The following is a 16,641-nucleotide window of genomic DNA, read 5'->3' as shown; positions in this document are numbered from 1 at the left end:
TTAGTGAAAGCTCCACAAAATATTTTAAGAAGCTTCAATAGTATAAGGGAAGAACTGTATGATCCAGAGGACCTTTAACAGAAGCAACTGTGCCTGGTTGCATACTCACTGTACAACCAGTGGTTTAATATTAGGAAGTAGTGAAAAGAAAGCAAGCTGTGCTGTTAAAACCCAAAGATGACAGTCCAGAATGAGTCACCAGCAGGATGCTACCACAGTCTTGGAATGCATGTCAAATAAGGTGGCAGCAACGTCCTTACATACAGCAGTGAACCCCCTCCTCATATTGTACACAGTTCTGGTAATGTACCTTCAGAAAAGGTAACTGAAACAGCAATATGAGCAGAAAAATTGCTACTAGGCTGTCCTTTCACTTACTCATCATACCTTCTTGGAGAAGCAGTCAGTTTAGCTTGGCAAAACATAGTTTAAGAGGGATGAAAAGAAATACTGAAGATAAAGAGCATTAACCATCTTCTCCATAGAGGAGAGCTGTAAGGGACAATATTGGTACAATAATAAATAAGCATATGATACCTGTGAATAAATACAAGGTTAAAATCACGCAGAGTTTTCTAACCACCATAAACCTGGTGTAATTATATGGTTTTTGGTAAAGTAACTGAGACAGGTACTCTAGTTTTAAGGTGAAGATTGATGAGCTTTTAAATGAAATCATAGAACTTGGCTGCCTGTGTCAACAAGAGCATGGACTCAAAGAAAAAGGAAGACTTTTCCTATACTATACTCATCATTTCTCTTTTATGGAATACACTGTCATACTTTCACAGCTAAATACAAATCTTCATGTATTCATGTGCTGTACTGAATGGTTGAAAACAGATGCAAGCCTTGGAAATGCACAAAATGTGAGGTATCCAAGTGCACAGCCTAACCAGAGCACCTAAACACAGCCTCAACAGACAGGCTGCACATGTTAGTCTGATTCCTGCTTTCCAAAACCTTAATCCTACTGATATGCCCACATAAATAATTCCTAGATGGGACATCAATGTTCCTGTTTCATTACTGTTTATGAATGTAGTGAATTTTCATATAGCATATTATACTCTAAATTCCCAAACGTAAAAGCTAGTGGGCTACCAGATGCTTAAAGATCAAGATGCTTTAAAATCTACACTACAACAAATACAATTATTATTGAATACAATTAAATTTAACAGGATTAAAAAATTAAAAGTGAGGATACTTGGAATCTTCAGAAACTTAACATTCATTTGCAAATTGCTGTACTAACACTTATAGTGTTACAAAATTGTTCCAGTCATTCAGTCACATTCGATGATGACAGAAATGACCTGCTCAACCAGCAGCATAGCTCCTTTCTTTGAGAAAGCCAGTTAAAGAACTTTATTTTCAGGTTTCCATTTACATTTGGGTTACATCATCCTTTCTCTGAGTTGTACCTTACTGACATCCCTTTCAGGTAACAGAATGCTATTTTGTACAAAAGTCTGCAATCAAATCTGGAGGTGGTACAATAGCTGGTTGCTCATCTGTATTCTTTCTTTTTGTCTTCTACCTTCCAGAAACTGGCTTTGGTTGCTGTAACACAAAATGTTTGATTGATATATATTTTGACATTCTTTGATACCTCATTTTTGCATATATATTTGCCTACCACAGTTCTGGTAAAGAGGAATAATTCTCACTTTGTGATGAATGAAAAAACAAAACATCCTTTGATCTTATTCTTCCCTAAAACACTTTATTTTTGATCCAAGGGGAAAAAAAAAAAAAAAAAAAGCTGCTGTCATCAAAGTGCATTTCAGTGGGAGAGAACATCGAGCTGATGCTTGTTCTTCTCAAGCACAGAGAAAAAAAGGGATATGCAGTCTTATTTGCTGACACTATACACTTTCTTGGCATTTGTAACTTGTTAAACAATGAAAAAATAAAAGCAGGAACAGAGCAGGTGGATTTCACTGACAACCAACCAAGTAGCAAACAATTCCCATGCTCTGTCATTCTGAAGGATACATTAGGAATAATTGTCAGAAGACAGCTAAATGGCCATAATGAAGGAAGGTAGCGCTAGGGACTAAGAGAGGCCAGAACTCACCTGTATTTTCTGAGCCTCTGACTCCAAGAAGATAGTTATAGCCATGTAAGTGGCCTTTGCTCATCGAGCGTGCATGAGCAATGTGCCCTTGCAGCAAAAAATGTCAACTGCATCACGATATAGGACAGCTAGCAGGTTGAAGGAAGCAATTCTTCCCTTGCATTTGGCACTCGTGAGATCACACCTGCAGTACTATGTTCCGTTTTGGCTTCCCAGTTCACGAATGGCATTGCCATAATGCACTGTGTCTAATGGAGGGCCACCAAAATGTGTAAGAGTTGGAGGCATGTGGAGAGACAGACAACTAGGGTTCTTCACCGTTAAGACAGGAAAGCTCAGGGGAGATTGTACTGTTGTCAACAGTTCTTTGGGTAGATACACAGAAACACCATGAAAGGCAACGCACAAGCTGAAACACTGGAAATACCAAATAGATTTAAGATTTCTTCTTCCTTTATTCTGATTATTTACTATGCATTTGCTGCTCAGAGGTTGTGGAATTTCCATCCCTGAAGATGTTCCAACCTTGACAAATCCCCGCGCCATTTGATTCAAGAAGGGGGTTAGACCAGATAATCTCTAGGGATCTTTACCAACCTATGTTATCCACCGATTTTATAAAGAAAGAATAGAGCAGTTACCAATATACTTATTTTTATACTCCATACAGTTTAATACCCAAATGGCTACAAAGCATTCTACTCTTTATTAGATGTCATTTTGTTAGGTGGGTTTCTCCCCCCTGTATGTTTAATTGTGAAACACGATGGCTAGAGAGGGACCTGAGACATCTATCACGAATATCAACTACACACATAGAAGAGATCCTTAGTTACAAGGTCCTCCTTGCCTAGCGAAGGCCAAGACCCAAAATGCAAGTGTGATGCATTCTTTGGAGAATGCATGACTCTGTTACCAAGTAGGAGCACCAAAGTGCCTTACATGGAGAGGGGTGCCAAAATTGTCACTCTTGGAGGTTTTGCTGATCAACAGAAATGCTTAGGCTGATCTCTGAAATCAAATCACACAAATAAATGAAAATAGAGGACTGACAGTTTGGCTGCTACTTCTATGAAACTTGTATTTTTTCCCTAGGCTAAAATAATGAAAAACTGATACATTGTACCATTCGGGTGGGGCAGCAGTCATACAGATTCTAGTCTGTGTACTTAAATTAGAAGGCAACTACCAGCATAGTTAAGATCTACAAATATATCCAGGTAGGCTATAAACAGTGTAAGTGAAGACTGTAAAGCAGGGGATAAAAAGTAAAAAAAACCAACCAAACAAAAAAACCCAAACCAAAACAAACCACAAATAACTTTGGTCATTTGCTATAAAGCTACCTGAACAGCTGCCAAGCTACTTTCTCCCCACAAGATGAAAATGGGAAGTAAATCAATCTCAGTGCCTTTCTGATACAGATTTATTGTTGACTTCAGTGAAGTCCTGTTTCATGACAGGACATGCTATGAGCTCCAGCAACTTTCAGGGTACAAAGTACAAAGTAAAAGCCACTGGTTCTCACAGATTATTATTGTCATTTCATAATTTTCTGAAGAGTGTACTAAAATGGCCACAAATAAAGCACATGGGTTTGTTTAAACAAAAGAAGTACAATCAGCATGTAGAAAGACCAACACCCTCTGCACCAGGTATGTCTTTCAGAAAAACAAAACTGCAGAGAGGGGGAAGCAGGAAGATTCCACCTACAAAGGATGCTATTTCTATTTACCCCTCGGAAGAGGTACATTAAGAAGCCATTTGTAACTGCTTCATTCAACTGACTTTCTACACTCACTAAACCAAATTACTGCATTTACAGCGTTAAATGCCACAGTCTGTTGTTGCAAACATTTGTAACGACTTCATGTACCATATTCAACTGATTAGGAAAATTTACAAATACAAGATTTTAAAAAGGAATACCCAAGTTAGCAAAACTAGCTAAAAAAGGCTCTGCTGATGATCACACTGGCGTTGTTTCCTCCTACCTTACATTTCTTATTTCCTAAATTGCTTTCATAATGAAGGTGCAAGGAAGCAGTCTTACAAAATTACAGTGGACATACACTTTTTACATTTATCTGTGACCTTTCTACTTCCAAAAAAGAAAGGTTCAGGCACTTAGCCTAGGCAAATGTTGTTCTGCAATTACATTTGGGGGGTTTGGGGCTACTTTTGTTTCTTCTACTCAGTACAGTCCCTCTGCTTGGAATTCAACAGCAATACCAGGATTCTTAATGTACCAATTGTTGCTTCTCATGACATCCATTAAAATGGGAGACACTGAAAAAAGAGAATCTCATTGACTTGCACAAGAGAGTCTTCAAGTGCTACAGCTGTTTCCATTCAGATACAGCAATTAATACTGACGGAATTGATTGGATTTGAACTCATCTAACATCATTAACAGTGAAGAAAATCTCATTCGTGCTTAGCAACTGAAATGGGCTGACAGAAAGATGCAAATCCTAACTACAGTTGCCTTAACTAATATGGGAAGAGGAGTAAAAAGCTTCAAGTCCATTACTAATCTTACTATGCACATTTTATTAATCTGCAAATCACTTCATTATCTCTAGTGAGCGAAACATAAGAGAAAGAAGTCCTTTGCTTGGGAGAAGTATCACAGAAGGCTATCTTAGTTAATTTTCTAAAAGATGTAGGACATACTGGTAGATCAGTAAGATGCCTCTATTCCTTGGCAGTGACATCAACAAGACCTGGAAAATCCTTTGCCTAGTCAAGTGCAAAACAACTTTTTTTTTTTTTTTCCCCAGAATGATACTGCCATGACACAGACATGGGGAGTCAACAACCGAAGACAGATTTTATATTTTTTAAAAAAGTATGTGTGTATGTGTGTATATATATATATATATATATATGAATGATAGGTCAATACTTCGGTACATCTGTTTCTTTCCTGTGGAGGGCTTCTTACAGGAACACCCCAACACTGCATTTTTTCAGCAAGCACACCTTTCATAGTTCAATGTCCAGTTTCCACATGGATTTTCAAAGATGTGCACCTTCCCATTTTGACATTAGAACTCTTCACCCAAACGTACGCCTGTAACAGAGTACCTTAATCTTTTTTATTCCTTAATCTCTTTTCTTTTTCCTCCAGACATAAGCGCAGCTATCGCTGAGGTATACAAGAGTGAAGCAACAAACTTCTCCTTCAGATTGCAGACATCTCTATCACAATAATTCAAAACAGATTATTAGAAATTCAAAATAGAAAGTGACAATGATTGGTTTTCTCTGTTCACAGAAAACCCAGTCTTCCTCTTCACTTTCTTATGTGGGATGCAGTCTACAAGAAATTTCTAAAGAAACAGTTGAACTGAATCCCACACAGTCTGAAAGAAATCATTAAGATAATGACACGATGGTGTGCGTGGGTGGAGTGACAGTGTTACACCACAGTCAGGCTCCTGTTGAATAAAAATAAAATAAATAAAAGCATGTACTTGGCCTTCATATTAAGGAAGTACATGAGGTACCTTTTCTTGTGGCAGCAGTTTTGCGTACGTTTAAGCAAGCCACTAACCCACATATTTGTAACTGCATTAAAAGATGATGTTTCACTAATAAATAGTACTAAGGAGCATTAAAGCATTAAAGAAGTAACTTACGTCTAAATGAAAAATTAACTGTCAAAAGCTATCCTTACTGTTTAGGCAAAAGTTCTTCAAGAATGAAACATGTTGCTTTTCCAAAGATAACTATCAGTCGGTACAGTCACTACCTCTACCATTTAGACTTTAGTTCTTTTTTGCAGAATAATTCATTTTGAGAAAAGAACCAAGCCACATGATCCAAACATAAAACACTGTATTATACATGTTGAAGAACTCTTTTCTTTGAAGAGGATGAAAACAAAAGCCATGCAGACTTTCCAAATGAACAGCATATGTCTGTGTCTGTTCCCATATTTGTCCTGAACGGGACTGATGGGAAACAGAGGAAGCTCCTTCCAGCCAGTGCAGAATGCTTCCTGCAGAATCTAGTTTTCTGCCAAGATGGTATCTCTGGATTAAGTATTAATTTTTGTTGCAGAATACAGGCTTCTATTTGTTCTGTTACTATCAAGATATAGATAGTGGTATCTACAACTTTAAGTTCTTCAAATGCCTTCTAGTTCACATTACAATCGTAATCTCCTGAGATATGTCTGGCATTATATATTGAATTTAAGGCACAAGCAGCCTAACTGCAATTACAGTAGGCCATAGTTTCTAACAGTACAGTAGTACAACAAAAAAATAAAAATGCCGCCAGTTTATAAAAGGGATATTGTCCCTAGAAATAGGAACTCTGCACGCACTTCTTGGAAATGTTCAGTATTAAATTTTTTTTCCATTTCCACATAGAAAGATTTCCTTTGTAGTCCTTAAAAAAATGGTGAAATAAACCCCAGTGCATGTCAGAGAACAAGTACGCATGTTGTGCCCTAGAGCCATTACCAAGTCAGAGCAGTTACCTGGGATATATAAAAATCAGATATATCTTCCTGTTGAGCCCAGTTAGGATTTGAGTACTGAATGCCTTCACTGCAGATAGACTATTTAGTATTTTTGCATTGCTAGTCTGAAACCAAGTCTTGAAGAAGCCTTCACAGATTTCTTTAAAAAAATCAAGTCAGAAAATAAACCAGAACGTAACCTGAACATGAAAGCACAAAGCTGACTGGGGAAGACCTAGGTTTTAGTTTACCTATGCTGAAGGCAAGTATTTCAGTTAGTATGCTTAGAAATGAGCTTTTCCACATTTCTACGGGAAATAACACATTCTCATTCCAACCAGCAAAACCACACCAGGCCTAAGAAAGCTCAGGGGCAGGAGGGGGGGGGTGAGGCAAGTGCATTGTTTGTCAAAAACATAAACTGCCCTGGAAAAAATTGCAGTTGAAATAAGATAATTTTAAGTAATTAAGTCAGTTTTGAAAGACAATTTCTAATCATTCATGTTTTCCCATGCCCAGAACCAAAAGCACTAACTTTTTGAGTGGAGAAGTTTGCCTGTCCCTGGGAAGAGTGAAGAACATCAGTGTCTCTTTTCAAGTTAAGAGTCTGAGACACATACTTCGTGTTGTCACCATCCCTTCTTCCACTGAACAGCCTTATCTAGAGGAAACAAGCTCCACATAATGCACAGTCACTACCTGAACAACTCACAAGACTCAAATTCCTGATGCAAAATGGGAAGTAAGTAGGAAACTTCCTTTTTATATGCTGGGCATTTTATATTTTGAATGGTGTCAAAATGAAACATTCTATGTATCAGCAAGATATGAATCAGGAATAAAGTACTGAAAGAGTCATTGCCTCTAGGAAACTCAGGCTTACCTTTCAATCCAGCGATGGGGATTTTCTGTAGAGAAACTATTGTTCCACGTGTTTTTTTTATGTTTCCTTTACAGAGAACTGGCTCCCAGCAAATTATTTTTTCTGAGTCGTATGTTTGCTTAGCTTTGGCAGATATCATGCAACCCTTACTTACATACCTAGATTTTACATTAAAATCCACTTCAGCAGTGGCCCCACTTATTCCAAGTTTTTAATATGGAATTCTTACAGTAACATTTATAAATTAGCTCTTCCATATGCAAATGACCAGCTATGTTAGTGTCCTTCCAGCTCAGTTTACATCTGTTTATCCAACTCACTGCACCAGAATCATGCATTTATCTTGTGAGTTTGAATTTACATCTAAAAGTTTCAGTAACACATCCCCAACATGCTAAATATATGCAAAACACATACTTACAAGTCAAAGACTAAGTAATGGAATCCTTCTTCTGATATGCTGTCATGAAGCCGCACTATTGAAAGGGGAAAAAAAAAAAGATAAAACACCAGTCATCTTTTCCATGTCTTTAATGTCTCTCTTTGATTTTGGGGGAGAAGGGAGGATTGTAATTCTACTGTAGAGCTGGTATTGCATCTGTGTCTGTTCTCATCTGTCTTTGGTTTTGTTGTTTGCTTTTTGGTTTGCTTTTTTATTATCTATCTTCAAAATAGTCTTTTTCAACAGGTAAGATAAACAAGAAGACTGTACATGCAGCTCATTGTACACTTATTTTTAAAGGAGCTCTGCTTTTGCTATGTCAGTCATTTCCTACCACCTCCTGCATGTATGGGCACATACACACACGCTGTACCTTGCCTTTGTCCTTCATGCTGAATCATGACTTAACAAGTACTAAAAGCTCAGGCAGACTTCATCTTAACATACTGTATTAATATGATTCAACTCCCTTTTTCCTAGGCAGAACCTCCAATCAATCTTTTAAAAAGCATACACAGGAGTCCCCAGTCAATGGACTTTTATTATCTTGAAACAGTACTCAATCTCATACAACTATTTTCTCAGCAGTATTACATCCTGAAAGTTGTAAACAAAACATGATGAGAAAAGAAAAAGGCACGATTAATCACAGATTTCAGCAGAAAAACTTTAAGGGCTATGTTAACAAATTCCATAATCAGACAACAGATGCTGATTTTGAAAGAGAAAGCACCACTGCAAACTAAAAGCATTTGCCTCTACTAAAATAAATGGGGTCAAGAAGGGAATAAGTTATATTCCTGCTCATATTTCTATTACATAGAAAGATATATTTCCCTCTAATCTTCTTACCTGCCATCCACTTCAACCACATGAATGGTGAAGAGTCACAAAGACAGAGATCTCCTGGCAGACTAAAGCCCACCAAGCCATGCTGAACTTCTACAATGGCAGCCAACAGCATGGTTGAAAGACTAAAGGGAAGGGACTGGGACTACCCACCACCCGGCTGTGGGTGCTCAGCCAGACCTACAGACAGCAAGGGTGGGCAGGAGGAGAAAAGGAGCTGGCACCTGGAGGTGTGCCAGCTGAGCAAGGTAACTGCCTCTCATTAAATTACTGTGAAGAGCGATTTCCTGAAAGATGTAAGATGCATGAGAGGACTTGCCAGAAGCAAAAGGATGCAATGTCTAGAAAACAGTCATTAGCTTTTCCAGTGCTTGTCACAGCTGACAGACTTACAGCATCCTAATGATTAAAACCCCATGTCATGTTGACATACACCTATATATCCATAACTAACGTTTTCCCCAAAAATGCATTAGTCATCTGCAGAACCTTCATTCTGAATGTTAAGAATTTAAGTCACATCGTGGTAGAACTATGAATTAAGTCCTGTGTTTTTTCTTAATTACTTTAAATGAAATGGCAATTTCCAAAGCTAATTTTTCCACAATACATGAAGCTTTGTCAGTAATTTGATCTAAATCATTAACAGTTATAGAATCAAATAAAAAAATCAGGGTACCCTAGGAACTGCTTCATGTTGAAAACTGAGCTGATGAAGGAAGTGTAAAAGAAAGTGATTTGCAGATTTCCCCTGATTATAGCTTTATGTACTAACCATTTTTTATAAAATACATGACATTTTAAAAAAACCCAAATAAACATTACTTTTTTTACTTAATAATATTTAGCCCAGGGAAACATCTTGTGTTTACACAACACTGAAGAGAAAACCATGTCTTGGCTGACTCACTGTCCAGAGCTCGTGATGATTCAGAAGAGCCAAGTAGGTCTAAATCAGAATTTGTGGTTTTGGCTGGTTCTATATTCTAGATTTGTCTGAGTTTGTACAAAATGCAAGCCTTGAACATAAAAGACCAAGGTAACAGTTTGCTGCCAAAAAAAAGTCCCACAAAAACTCAAAATCAACTTACTTTCTTGTTGTGTTGCTCGAGTTGAGATTTCAATAACCCCAAATGTCTGGTCTTTAAAGCAAACCAAATGTGAGATGCGCACCAAATACTAGCCTAGAACAGTATCCTGAAATTTCTAGCTAAAACAGAGACCCCTAAAACATCTGGCTTTAAAGTACACTACTTTGTACAGTAGCGTCAAAGATACTACCCATGAATGAGTGCTCAGAAATGGGATTTAATTACAGACCTTTGGCTATGTCACAGAGACGCAACATAATCCTAAAAGTAAATTTTGGAGTGCAGCAAATACATTTTGCATATACCTCTCTGAAAAAGTTTTAAACTTCACAAGATTTAATACATAGCAAATTATAGTGTTTGATAGAAACTGCCTGTTCCTGAAACAGATTAGTAAGAACTCAAAGCATGTTTTTTCTGTGAACACTTTTTTAATTCAAAGCAGCATTCCCCTCCTCACTGCTCGCAGTGCTAGTAGCATTCTATTCAAACAGGCTGAAGCCTTCATATTCGATTTCTCATATCGTGTATGGATATTGAGAGCTCCCAAATACAGTTCTGGTGAGACAGAGTATTTGCTGTCAACCGCTTTCAAAGAGCTCTGAAGCATGTAAAACAACCCAGATTTTTGAAACATCTTTAGGGAATTGAAACACTGTATTAAATCTTAAAATTTAGAAATGAAATCCACCTTTAAGGTATTACTTTGGTATTAAAACCAGACAGTCTTGGCTGGAGCTTGTGGCTACAAAACAGTAAAAAGCCTGTGTTCATATGCATACTTACTCAGGTTTTGCGGTTCACTTCTGCTGCAGTGTGTATATGCTAGCAACCAGCTGAATCAAAGGACTGTATTATTTAATTACTGCTGTATTTTTTAAACACAGAATGACCTTCTTACATGCATTTATGAGAAGGTCATCTCCTAAGTAAGAATGAAGTCAACATGAACCTACAGTCATTAAGGCACCCTTTTAAAACTGTGACCTTGAAGAGACCAAGGTCACAGGAAAAAATAAGCTGCATTTCATTGCCTTTGGTTCAAGGCTGTACAAAACCCCTTAACCTCTTTCTCTCTCTTTTTTCTTTTTTCTTTTTTTTTTTTTTTTAAAATAATCATGCCTGCTCGTACTGCTAGGAATATCCATATTTCTGTCTGCGATAAATACTTTGTATTTATACAAAGCAAACAGACGCTATTACAGCTATTACATACAGGTAGCAGCAGCTCTGTACAGAATAGTAGCATATTCCTAACATGTCGTAGAAGAGAAGTACCTTGCCCAACAGCACACAGCATATCAAAACTAGAGCCAAGAGTACAAGTTTTATCTTGGGTAGAGGCATCTGTCACATCCCTGTTAATAAGCAGACCAGCACAGCACCATGTGAAGGGGCTTCTCAAGCTCTGCTACCTGCCTGAAACAGGAGGTGCTCCTGCTTTGTCACATCCTTTCCTAGAAGAGGGCTTCTTTGTTTGGTGTTGCCACAGAACCATAGCTCCCTTCTGACTCGAAAAGGGTTGCAACTTGAGACTATGTTTTTTTCCTCAGCCGGGTGATGCTATTTCCTTACCAGCCAAACTCTAGTCTGACATGTCCATGGGGGAATCTTCTTCAAGGATCGCATTCATTGTTTTTCTTTCCTCCCAAATGTCTGAATCATAGAAGTGAGATGGGACAAATCCTTCTCTGAATCAGGATCACATGCCCCTGATTGTCTGTGAAAAGGAAAACAGGCTGAGGCAGCCAGAGAAGATCAAAACTGCCTTTTGGCAAGTGCTTATGTTGGCTTCTTCAGTCAGTTCAGATACAGTGTTATGCCAGTAAATCTGCTAGGTGAAAATCCCAAATAACCATGGGCAAAGGCAAAGAATCTGTGGTGAAGACAAGACAGCTCGACAATCCAGAGCAAAGGGCACATGACAGCACAGAGGCAAGTAAAGTATTGCCCAGACTTTGCTACTGCGTTTTGCATGCAACTCAGCTGGGAAAGACAAGGGATGTCGGGATGACAATTTGAGAATCTATTCACAAAGTTTAAGAGGTGATTCACTACACAAAGTATTCGTGTATTCACCACAAGTATATATAGTTCTTTGCACACACGTATCACGTGCACACAGGCACGACAAACCAAAAAGCAGCAATTACAAAGATTATTCATCCAGTATGAGAACTCCCATCAGTAACCCACACTACAATTCCTGCTTCTGCAGAGACACATCAGTAGAAACAGTTCCATTTTTCTTTTCTGAAAAGATTACAGTTAGACCTAATCATTATTAATTGGAGTTGTTTCACGAGTGCTGTCATGAACAAACACATCGTATGGTGGAAAGGACACAGTAATTACTTCTCTCCTCCCGCCTGCTGTAGCACTGTGGTCATTCTCCTCCAGTGGGTTACAGAGGAGGCGTTTAACCACCTGTGACAACAAAGTTGTTGCTCTTCAGCAAACCACTGAAAATGCCTGACAGGAATCCAGGGAGCATGCAGCTCTTTCTTTTGGAAAAATACTATAAGCCCACAACAGATCAGAAATATCCCTTTGGGTTCAGCACTGATTTTCCTCTGAAATACTTCCCAATCACGACTCTGCAATAATCATTACAATAATTTAAGGGAGAACTCCTATTAGCTTTATTAGCTTGATATTTATCTATTAGTGCAGCCGAGCTCCAATTAGACTGAAAAGTAAAATGATCTCCTTTATGTGGCTTTTTGTGTTAACTATAGTGTTTTGTGTCTATTTTTCAGAAAACGGCTTGGTATAATGGCCAAGCAACCTTAATATCTCCTTTCTGAATTTCTGCTTTTAAAGAAAAAAAATAATCAAAATAATAGTGTTCCGCATACTTTCAATGAAAATCCAATTCTTCCAGGTATGGAAACAAGTCAAACAGTAAAGTCAGATAAAAGTTCTTCAGGATAAAGATACTAACCCTATCTAAACTATTGCCTAAAATATTTATTTTTGCAAAACTGCTGAATGATAATTTGGATGAATTTGGCATCTAGATTAGTTCACATTACAAAGACAAAACATCTGAGAAGTCTGAACTTCAAACAGAAGTCACGGTCCCAGTCAGTACAGCAGCTGCACAAATGCGCACCAAGATGTCAACCTGTCGGAGTGTCAGTTTATTAGGGAACACTCTCTCCGCGCCATCCCATTCATTGTGTTTATTAATAGAGCATAGAAAGGGATAGTGTAGTTAATGAGAATGTAGTTAAAAGACACTCATTTCCCCTTTGGTGCTAAAGAGTAAGATCTACGGACTCACAGAGGCATTAATTGTGTAACTCTGTGAAGCTACATGTCTCAAAGTAGTGCACTGTTAGAAAGCTATAGGGGTCATTTGTCAGTAGTACAGGTTTAAAATGGGTTTGAAAGTCACAAAAGTATATGTCGTATTCGCTGAACTATGCAAATTATTTCTTCCAGTTCCTGCCTTCCTGCTAGAAGAGTGAAAAAGGGACTTAAGTGCTTTCCCTCTATGTTCATTTCCAAAAGTGTATTAGAAGTATTTATGCAGATCTTACGCAGATCACTTATTAGAAAAAAAGAACTTTAAAAAATGAACTTAATTACTTAATAGAAAGAACTTAATGGAATAACTTAATCTTAGGTTTTCTGTGAATGGCTATCTGCCTGCCACTAGGTATGGGGTAAGCTGTTGCATTTGTAAATAAAGAGGTAAAACAAAAAACCTCAAGTCGCTGAAAAGGTATAACTATATATTTTTGAGTAATATTTGAACCACTCAATTTTATGTTTCAGAACACTTGCCTACAAGCATCTTCTGCTCTCTCATCTCTGACAAAGAATGCCTCATGGTCAGCAAAGATGTTTGGCTAAGAAGTGGATGATCTGCAGTGGCTTAGCAACTGTTAGGATACAGATCTTCCTGCAAAGTCACCCTTTGTCATCTTTCCTGTTCTACTAAATAAACCAAGCTGATGAGGGAAGGAAAGAAAAGCTACTGCTAGATCTTCACCAGAAACTCAAAAGGATGCCAGCGCAGAAGTCATTACAGAAGTGCCAAGAACAAAGTCAAAGTTCATCCTTACAGCTTTTAGTCTGGATCCCAAGCTAAACATGATAAACACAGAACTGCATATGGGAACAGAACTGCTGATACGAAAGCTTGTGAACCTATGCTCAGGAGCGCTGCTGTTTGCACTGACCAGACACTGCTTCCTTCAAAAAACATTTTCACCGCAGCCTCATTCTCTATACCTCAATGCTCCACGTTTTTCCATCACTGTCACTACTTCCTCTCTTTTGATGCCTGGTATAAATAATCCGTGCTGAGCAACCAAACTCCCTAAATCAGTGGTGCATAACAGTCATGGCTATAGCCTCCAGACATAAACACAGTAAAAAACAACCCTGCTCAAGCCTATGCTGTAGTTACTGCTGTGGCTACAGCTCTTGTTTTGTGCAGCTTAGATACTTCTTTGAAAGCAACCGGTTGTAAATATCAGTCAAACTTAGCAAGAAAGCTGGATAAATACTCAGGTGCTCTGCACTGAATCTCTGCTACCACTAACAGATCAAAACCCAGTGTATAAGTCAGGTAGCTAAAAGCTGATTCATGACCACAGAAGAGGCCGTGTGGATAGACCCCCTGCATGGGGTGAAACAGTTGGCAGCTGCATGGAGCAGAGGTCCTCTCATCTGCTGCAGCACAAGATGAGGGATGCCCAAGTCACAGAGCAGAACTTAGCTCTTGCCACCGTTGATAAGCAATGTGCAGGGAAGTGTCCCTTTGTCCCTGCTCACATTTCAGGAGCTGAGAGTCAGAAATTTAAATTAAAAAGGAGCTGAGATTGCTTCTTATGCTTATACTTCCTCATATACAATACTATTCTTCTGAGACCATGAGAGCCTGAGGGGGCTCTCTATAATAAAGCTGCTCAGTAACAGTAGAAAGAACTTTGTAAATACTAGTAAGAGCCATTATCTAACAACATGAAATATTTAGAGGCTAATCTGGTAAGATTAGTACAGTAGCAATGCTCAAGGGCAGCTGATTTTTGGAAGATATTAAACATAGAATAATGCTTTGCGTATCTAAGAAAATAATCCTCCCCCATGTTGTTAAATACACAAGCGGTATACTGCAATACTTACTGTCATTACATGACTTTATACACAGCATTGTGTATGCTATTAACAGGTCCACATTCAGCAACAGTGAATCAAAACTACATAGCTTCCAAATTCATTCAACAGCTAAACAACTTATTATTATAGTTTAAATTCATGGTTAGTTAGGGTCAACAACTTGAGAAAAAATCCTATTCATCTGCATCTGTACTGGTATAATGAAAAATTACGGGAAAAATAATTAGGCAATTTAATAATTGGAAAGCCTGCATTTGTCCCCAAGGCACTGTAACAGTAAGCGTTAACTAGCATGAACGAAATGCCACATATTCTAAAAATACTCACTTGTGACCAAAACTCTCCCCATCAAGGCCCTCACACAATAAACCTCTGTATTCTCATGAAATGCCAGGAATATTTACATTCACTACCTTCATTAAGACTCCTCAAGTTTAATGCATGCTTGGAAGTCAGTCTGCCAAACTGTTAACTTTGGTGAAAGAAAGATTCTTGTTACACAGAAAACAAAAAAATGCCAAAGTAGATAAAAGACCAAATTTTGAAGTGTACAGTCAAGGTACTAATGTCAAAGCAGATGGCCTCAAAAAAAAAAAAAAAAGCTCTTTTGTCAGGATGAGACTCTTGCTTCATTCCTGCTGGATGAAGACTGACCAGTTTAGAAACAGGTCATCAATACACATTGTGGGAAATGTCAGGGAGAGAGGAAAAAGAAAGAATGCTTTAGAAAAGGTATGTTTTCTGATCAAAGGAGTCTCATTGAGCTACTAAACGCCCTAAAAAATCCCAAGCAGCTTCTCCAGTCCTAAGGAGTGATGCACAGTGAAGCACAGACAGACCCTCAGGTCTAGCTTCTACGCATGCTTTAGGCACTAAGTGCTAACAAACAACTTAAAAGACAGAAACCAATTCAGCCTGAACACTAGGAATGTAGCTGCTAAAAATAAAACATCCCAAATAAAATTAACTAATTTAAAAAATGTAATCACATATTCCAAAACATATCATTCTGCATTAGTAGTCTCCAGGGAGAGCAGCTGTAGTAACTCTTGATGCTTTTTTCTTTAACCAGTGCACTGTGACACAGGTGTGTGTGCATTTCTGTGTGCAAACATGCATAGGAAAGTACTGTGGAATCATATCCTATATCCTGAGAAGTTAAAAGGAACAGGTAGAGTTACACACCTTTAATTATTCATATATGAAAACAGCACAATTGTATATACCTGTTTAAAAAAAGAACAGAGTACTAAAATGTACACCTGTATCTTTATGTCTTTGTTTAATATATAGTCAGGTCATTTACTAGAAATCCTGTATTTCAGATTGAGCTAATTCGTCTTTGCAGTTAAAGCCCTGATTTTGTAAGTTTAACAAGATTTTTTACAACACAACAAAAAGCCTTACAAGTATCACATTAAGCCTTGTAAGGATAGCTGCATGGATTAAAGAAAAGCCTGACACAAATTTTTGCTAAGAGCAAACTGATGCCTCAGCTGCCAGTGTTGATGCTTTAAGCACTAACATTTTTTTTTAACCATTTTAGCATTCATCAGAAACATGTAAGAAGAGGAATAATGACAACCTACACAAGAATTTCATGGGGTGTTAACTAATAAAAGGACAAGCTGTAATACAGAGTTGTTATACTAATTAAAATCAACAGGTTTGGAAAAAACACACAGC

General features: G+C 37.9%; 1 protein-coding gene across 21 annotated transcripts in view; it reads right to left on the bottom strand.

Moving 5' to 3' along the window:
* CAMK2D (calcium/calmodulin dependent protein kinase II delta) overlaps positions 1 to 16,641 on the bottom strand; it is a gene marked incomplete at its 3' end in the record, with an annotated part of 209,310 nt that overhangs the window by 109,885 nt on the left and 82,784 nt on the right. For all 21 annotated transcript variants that reach the window (XM_080373680.1, XM_080373687.1, XM_080373698.1 and 18 more), the window contains one exon: positions 7,862 to 7,916. In XM_080373680.1, coding sequence (XP_080229806.1) covers positions 7,862 to 7,916 — 55 coding nt within the window. The remainder of the gene's footprint in view (positions 1 to 7,861; positions 7,917 to 16,641) is intronic.

The sequence above is a fragment of the Falco punctatus genome, assembly GCF_963210335.1.
Source record: "Falco punctatus genome assembly, chromosome: 1".
In the NCBI taxonomy this organism is placed as follows: domain Eukaryota; kingdom Metazoa; phylum Chordata; class Aves; order Falconiformes; family Falconidae; genus Falco; species Falco punctatus.
The sequence above is the reverse complement of the archived record's forward strand: the minus strand, read 5'-3'. Positions and strand labels throughout refer to the sequence as shown.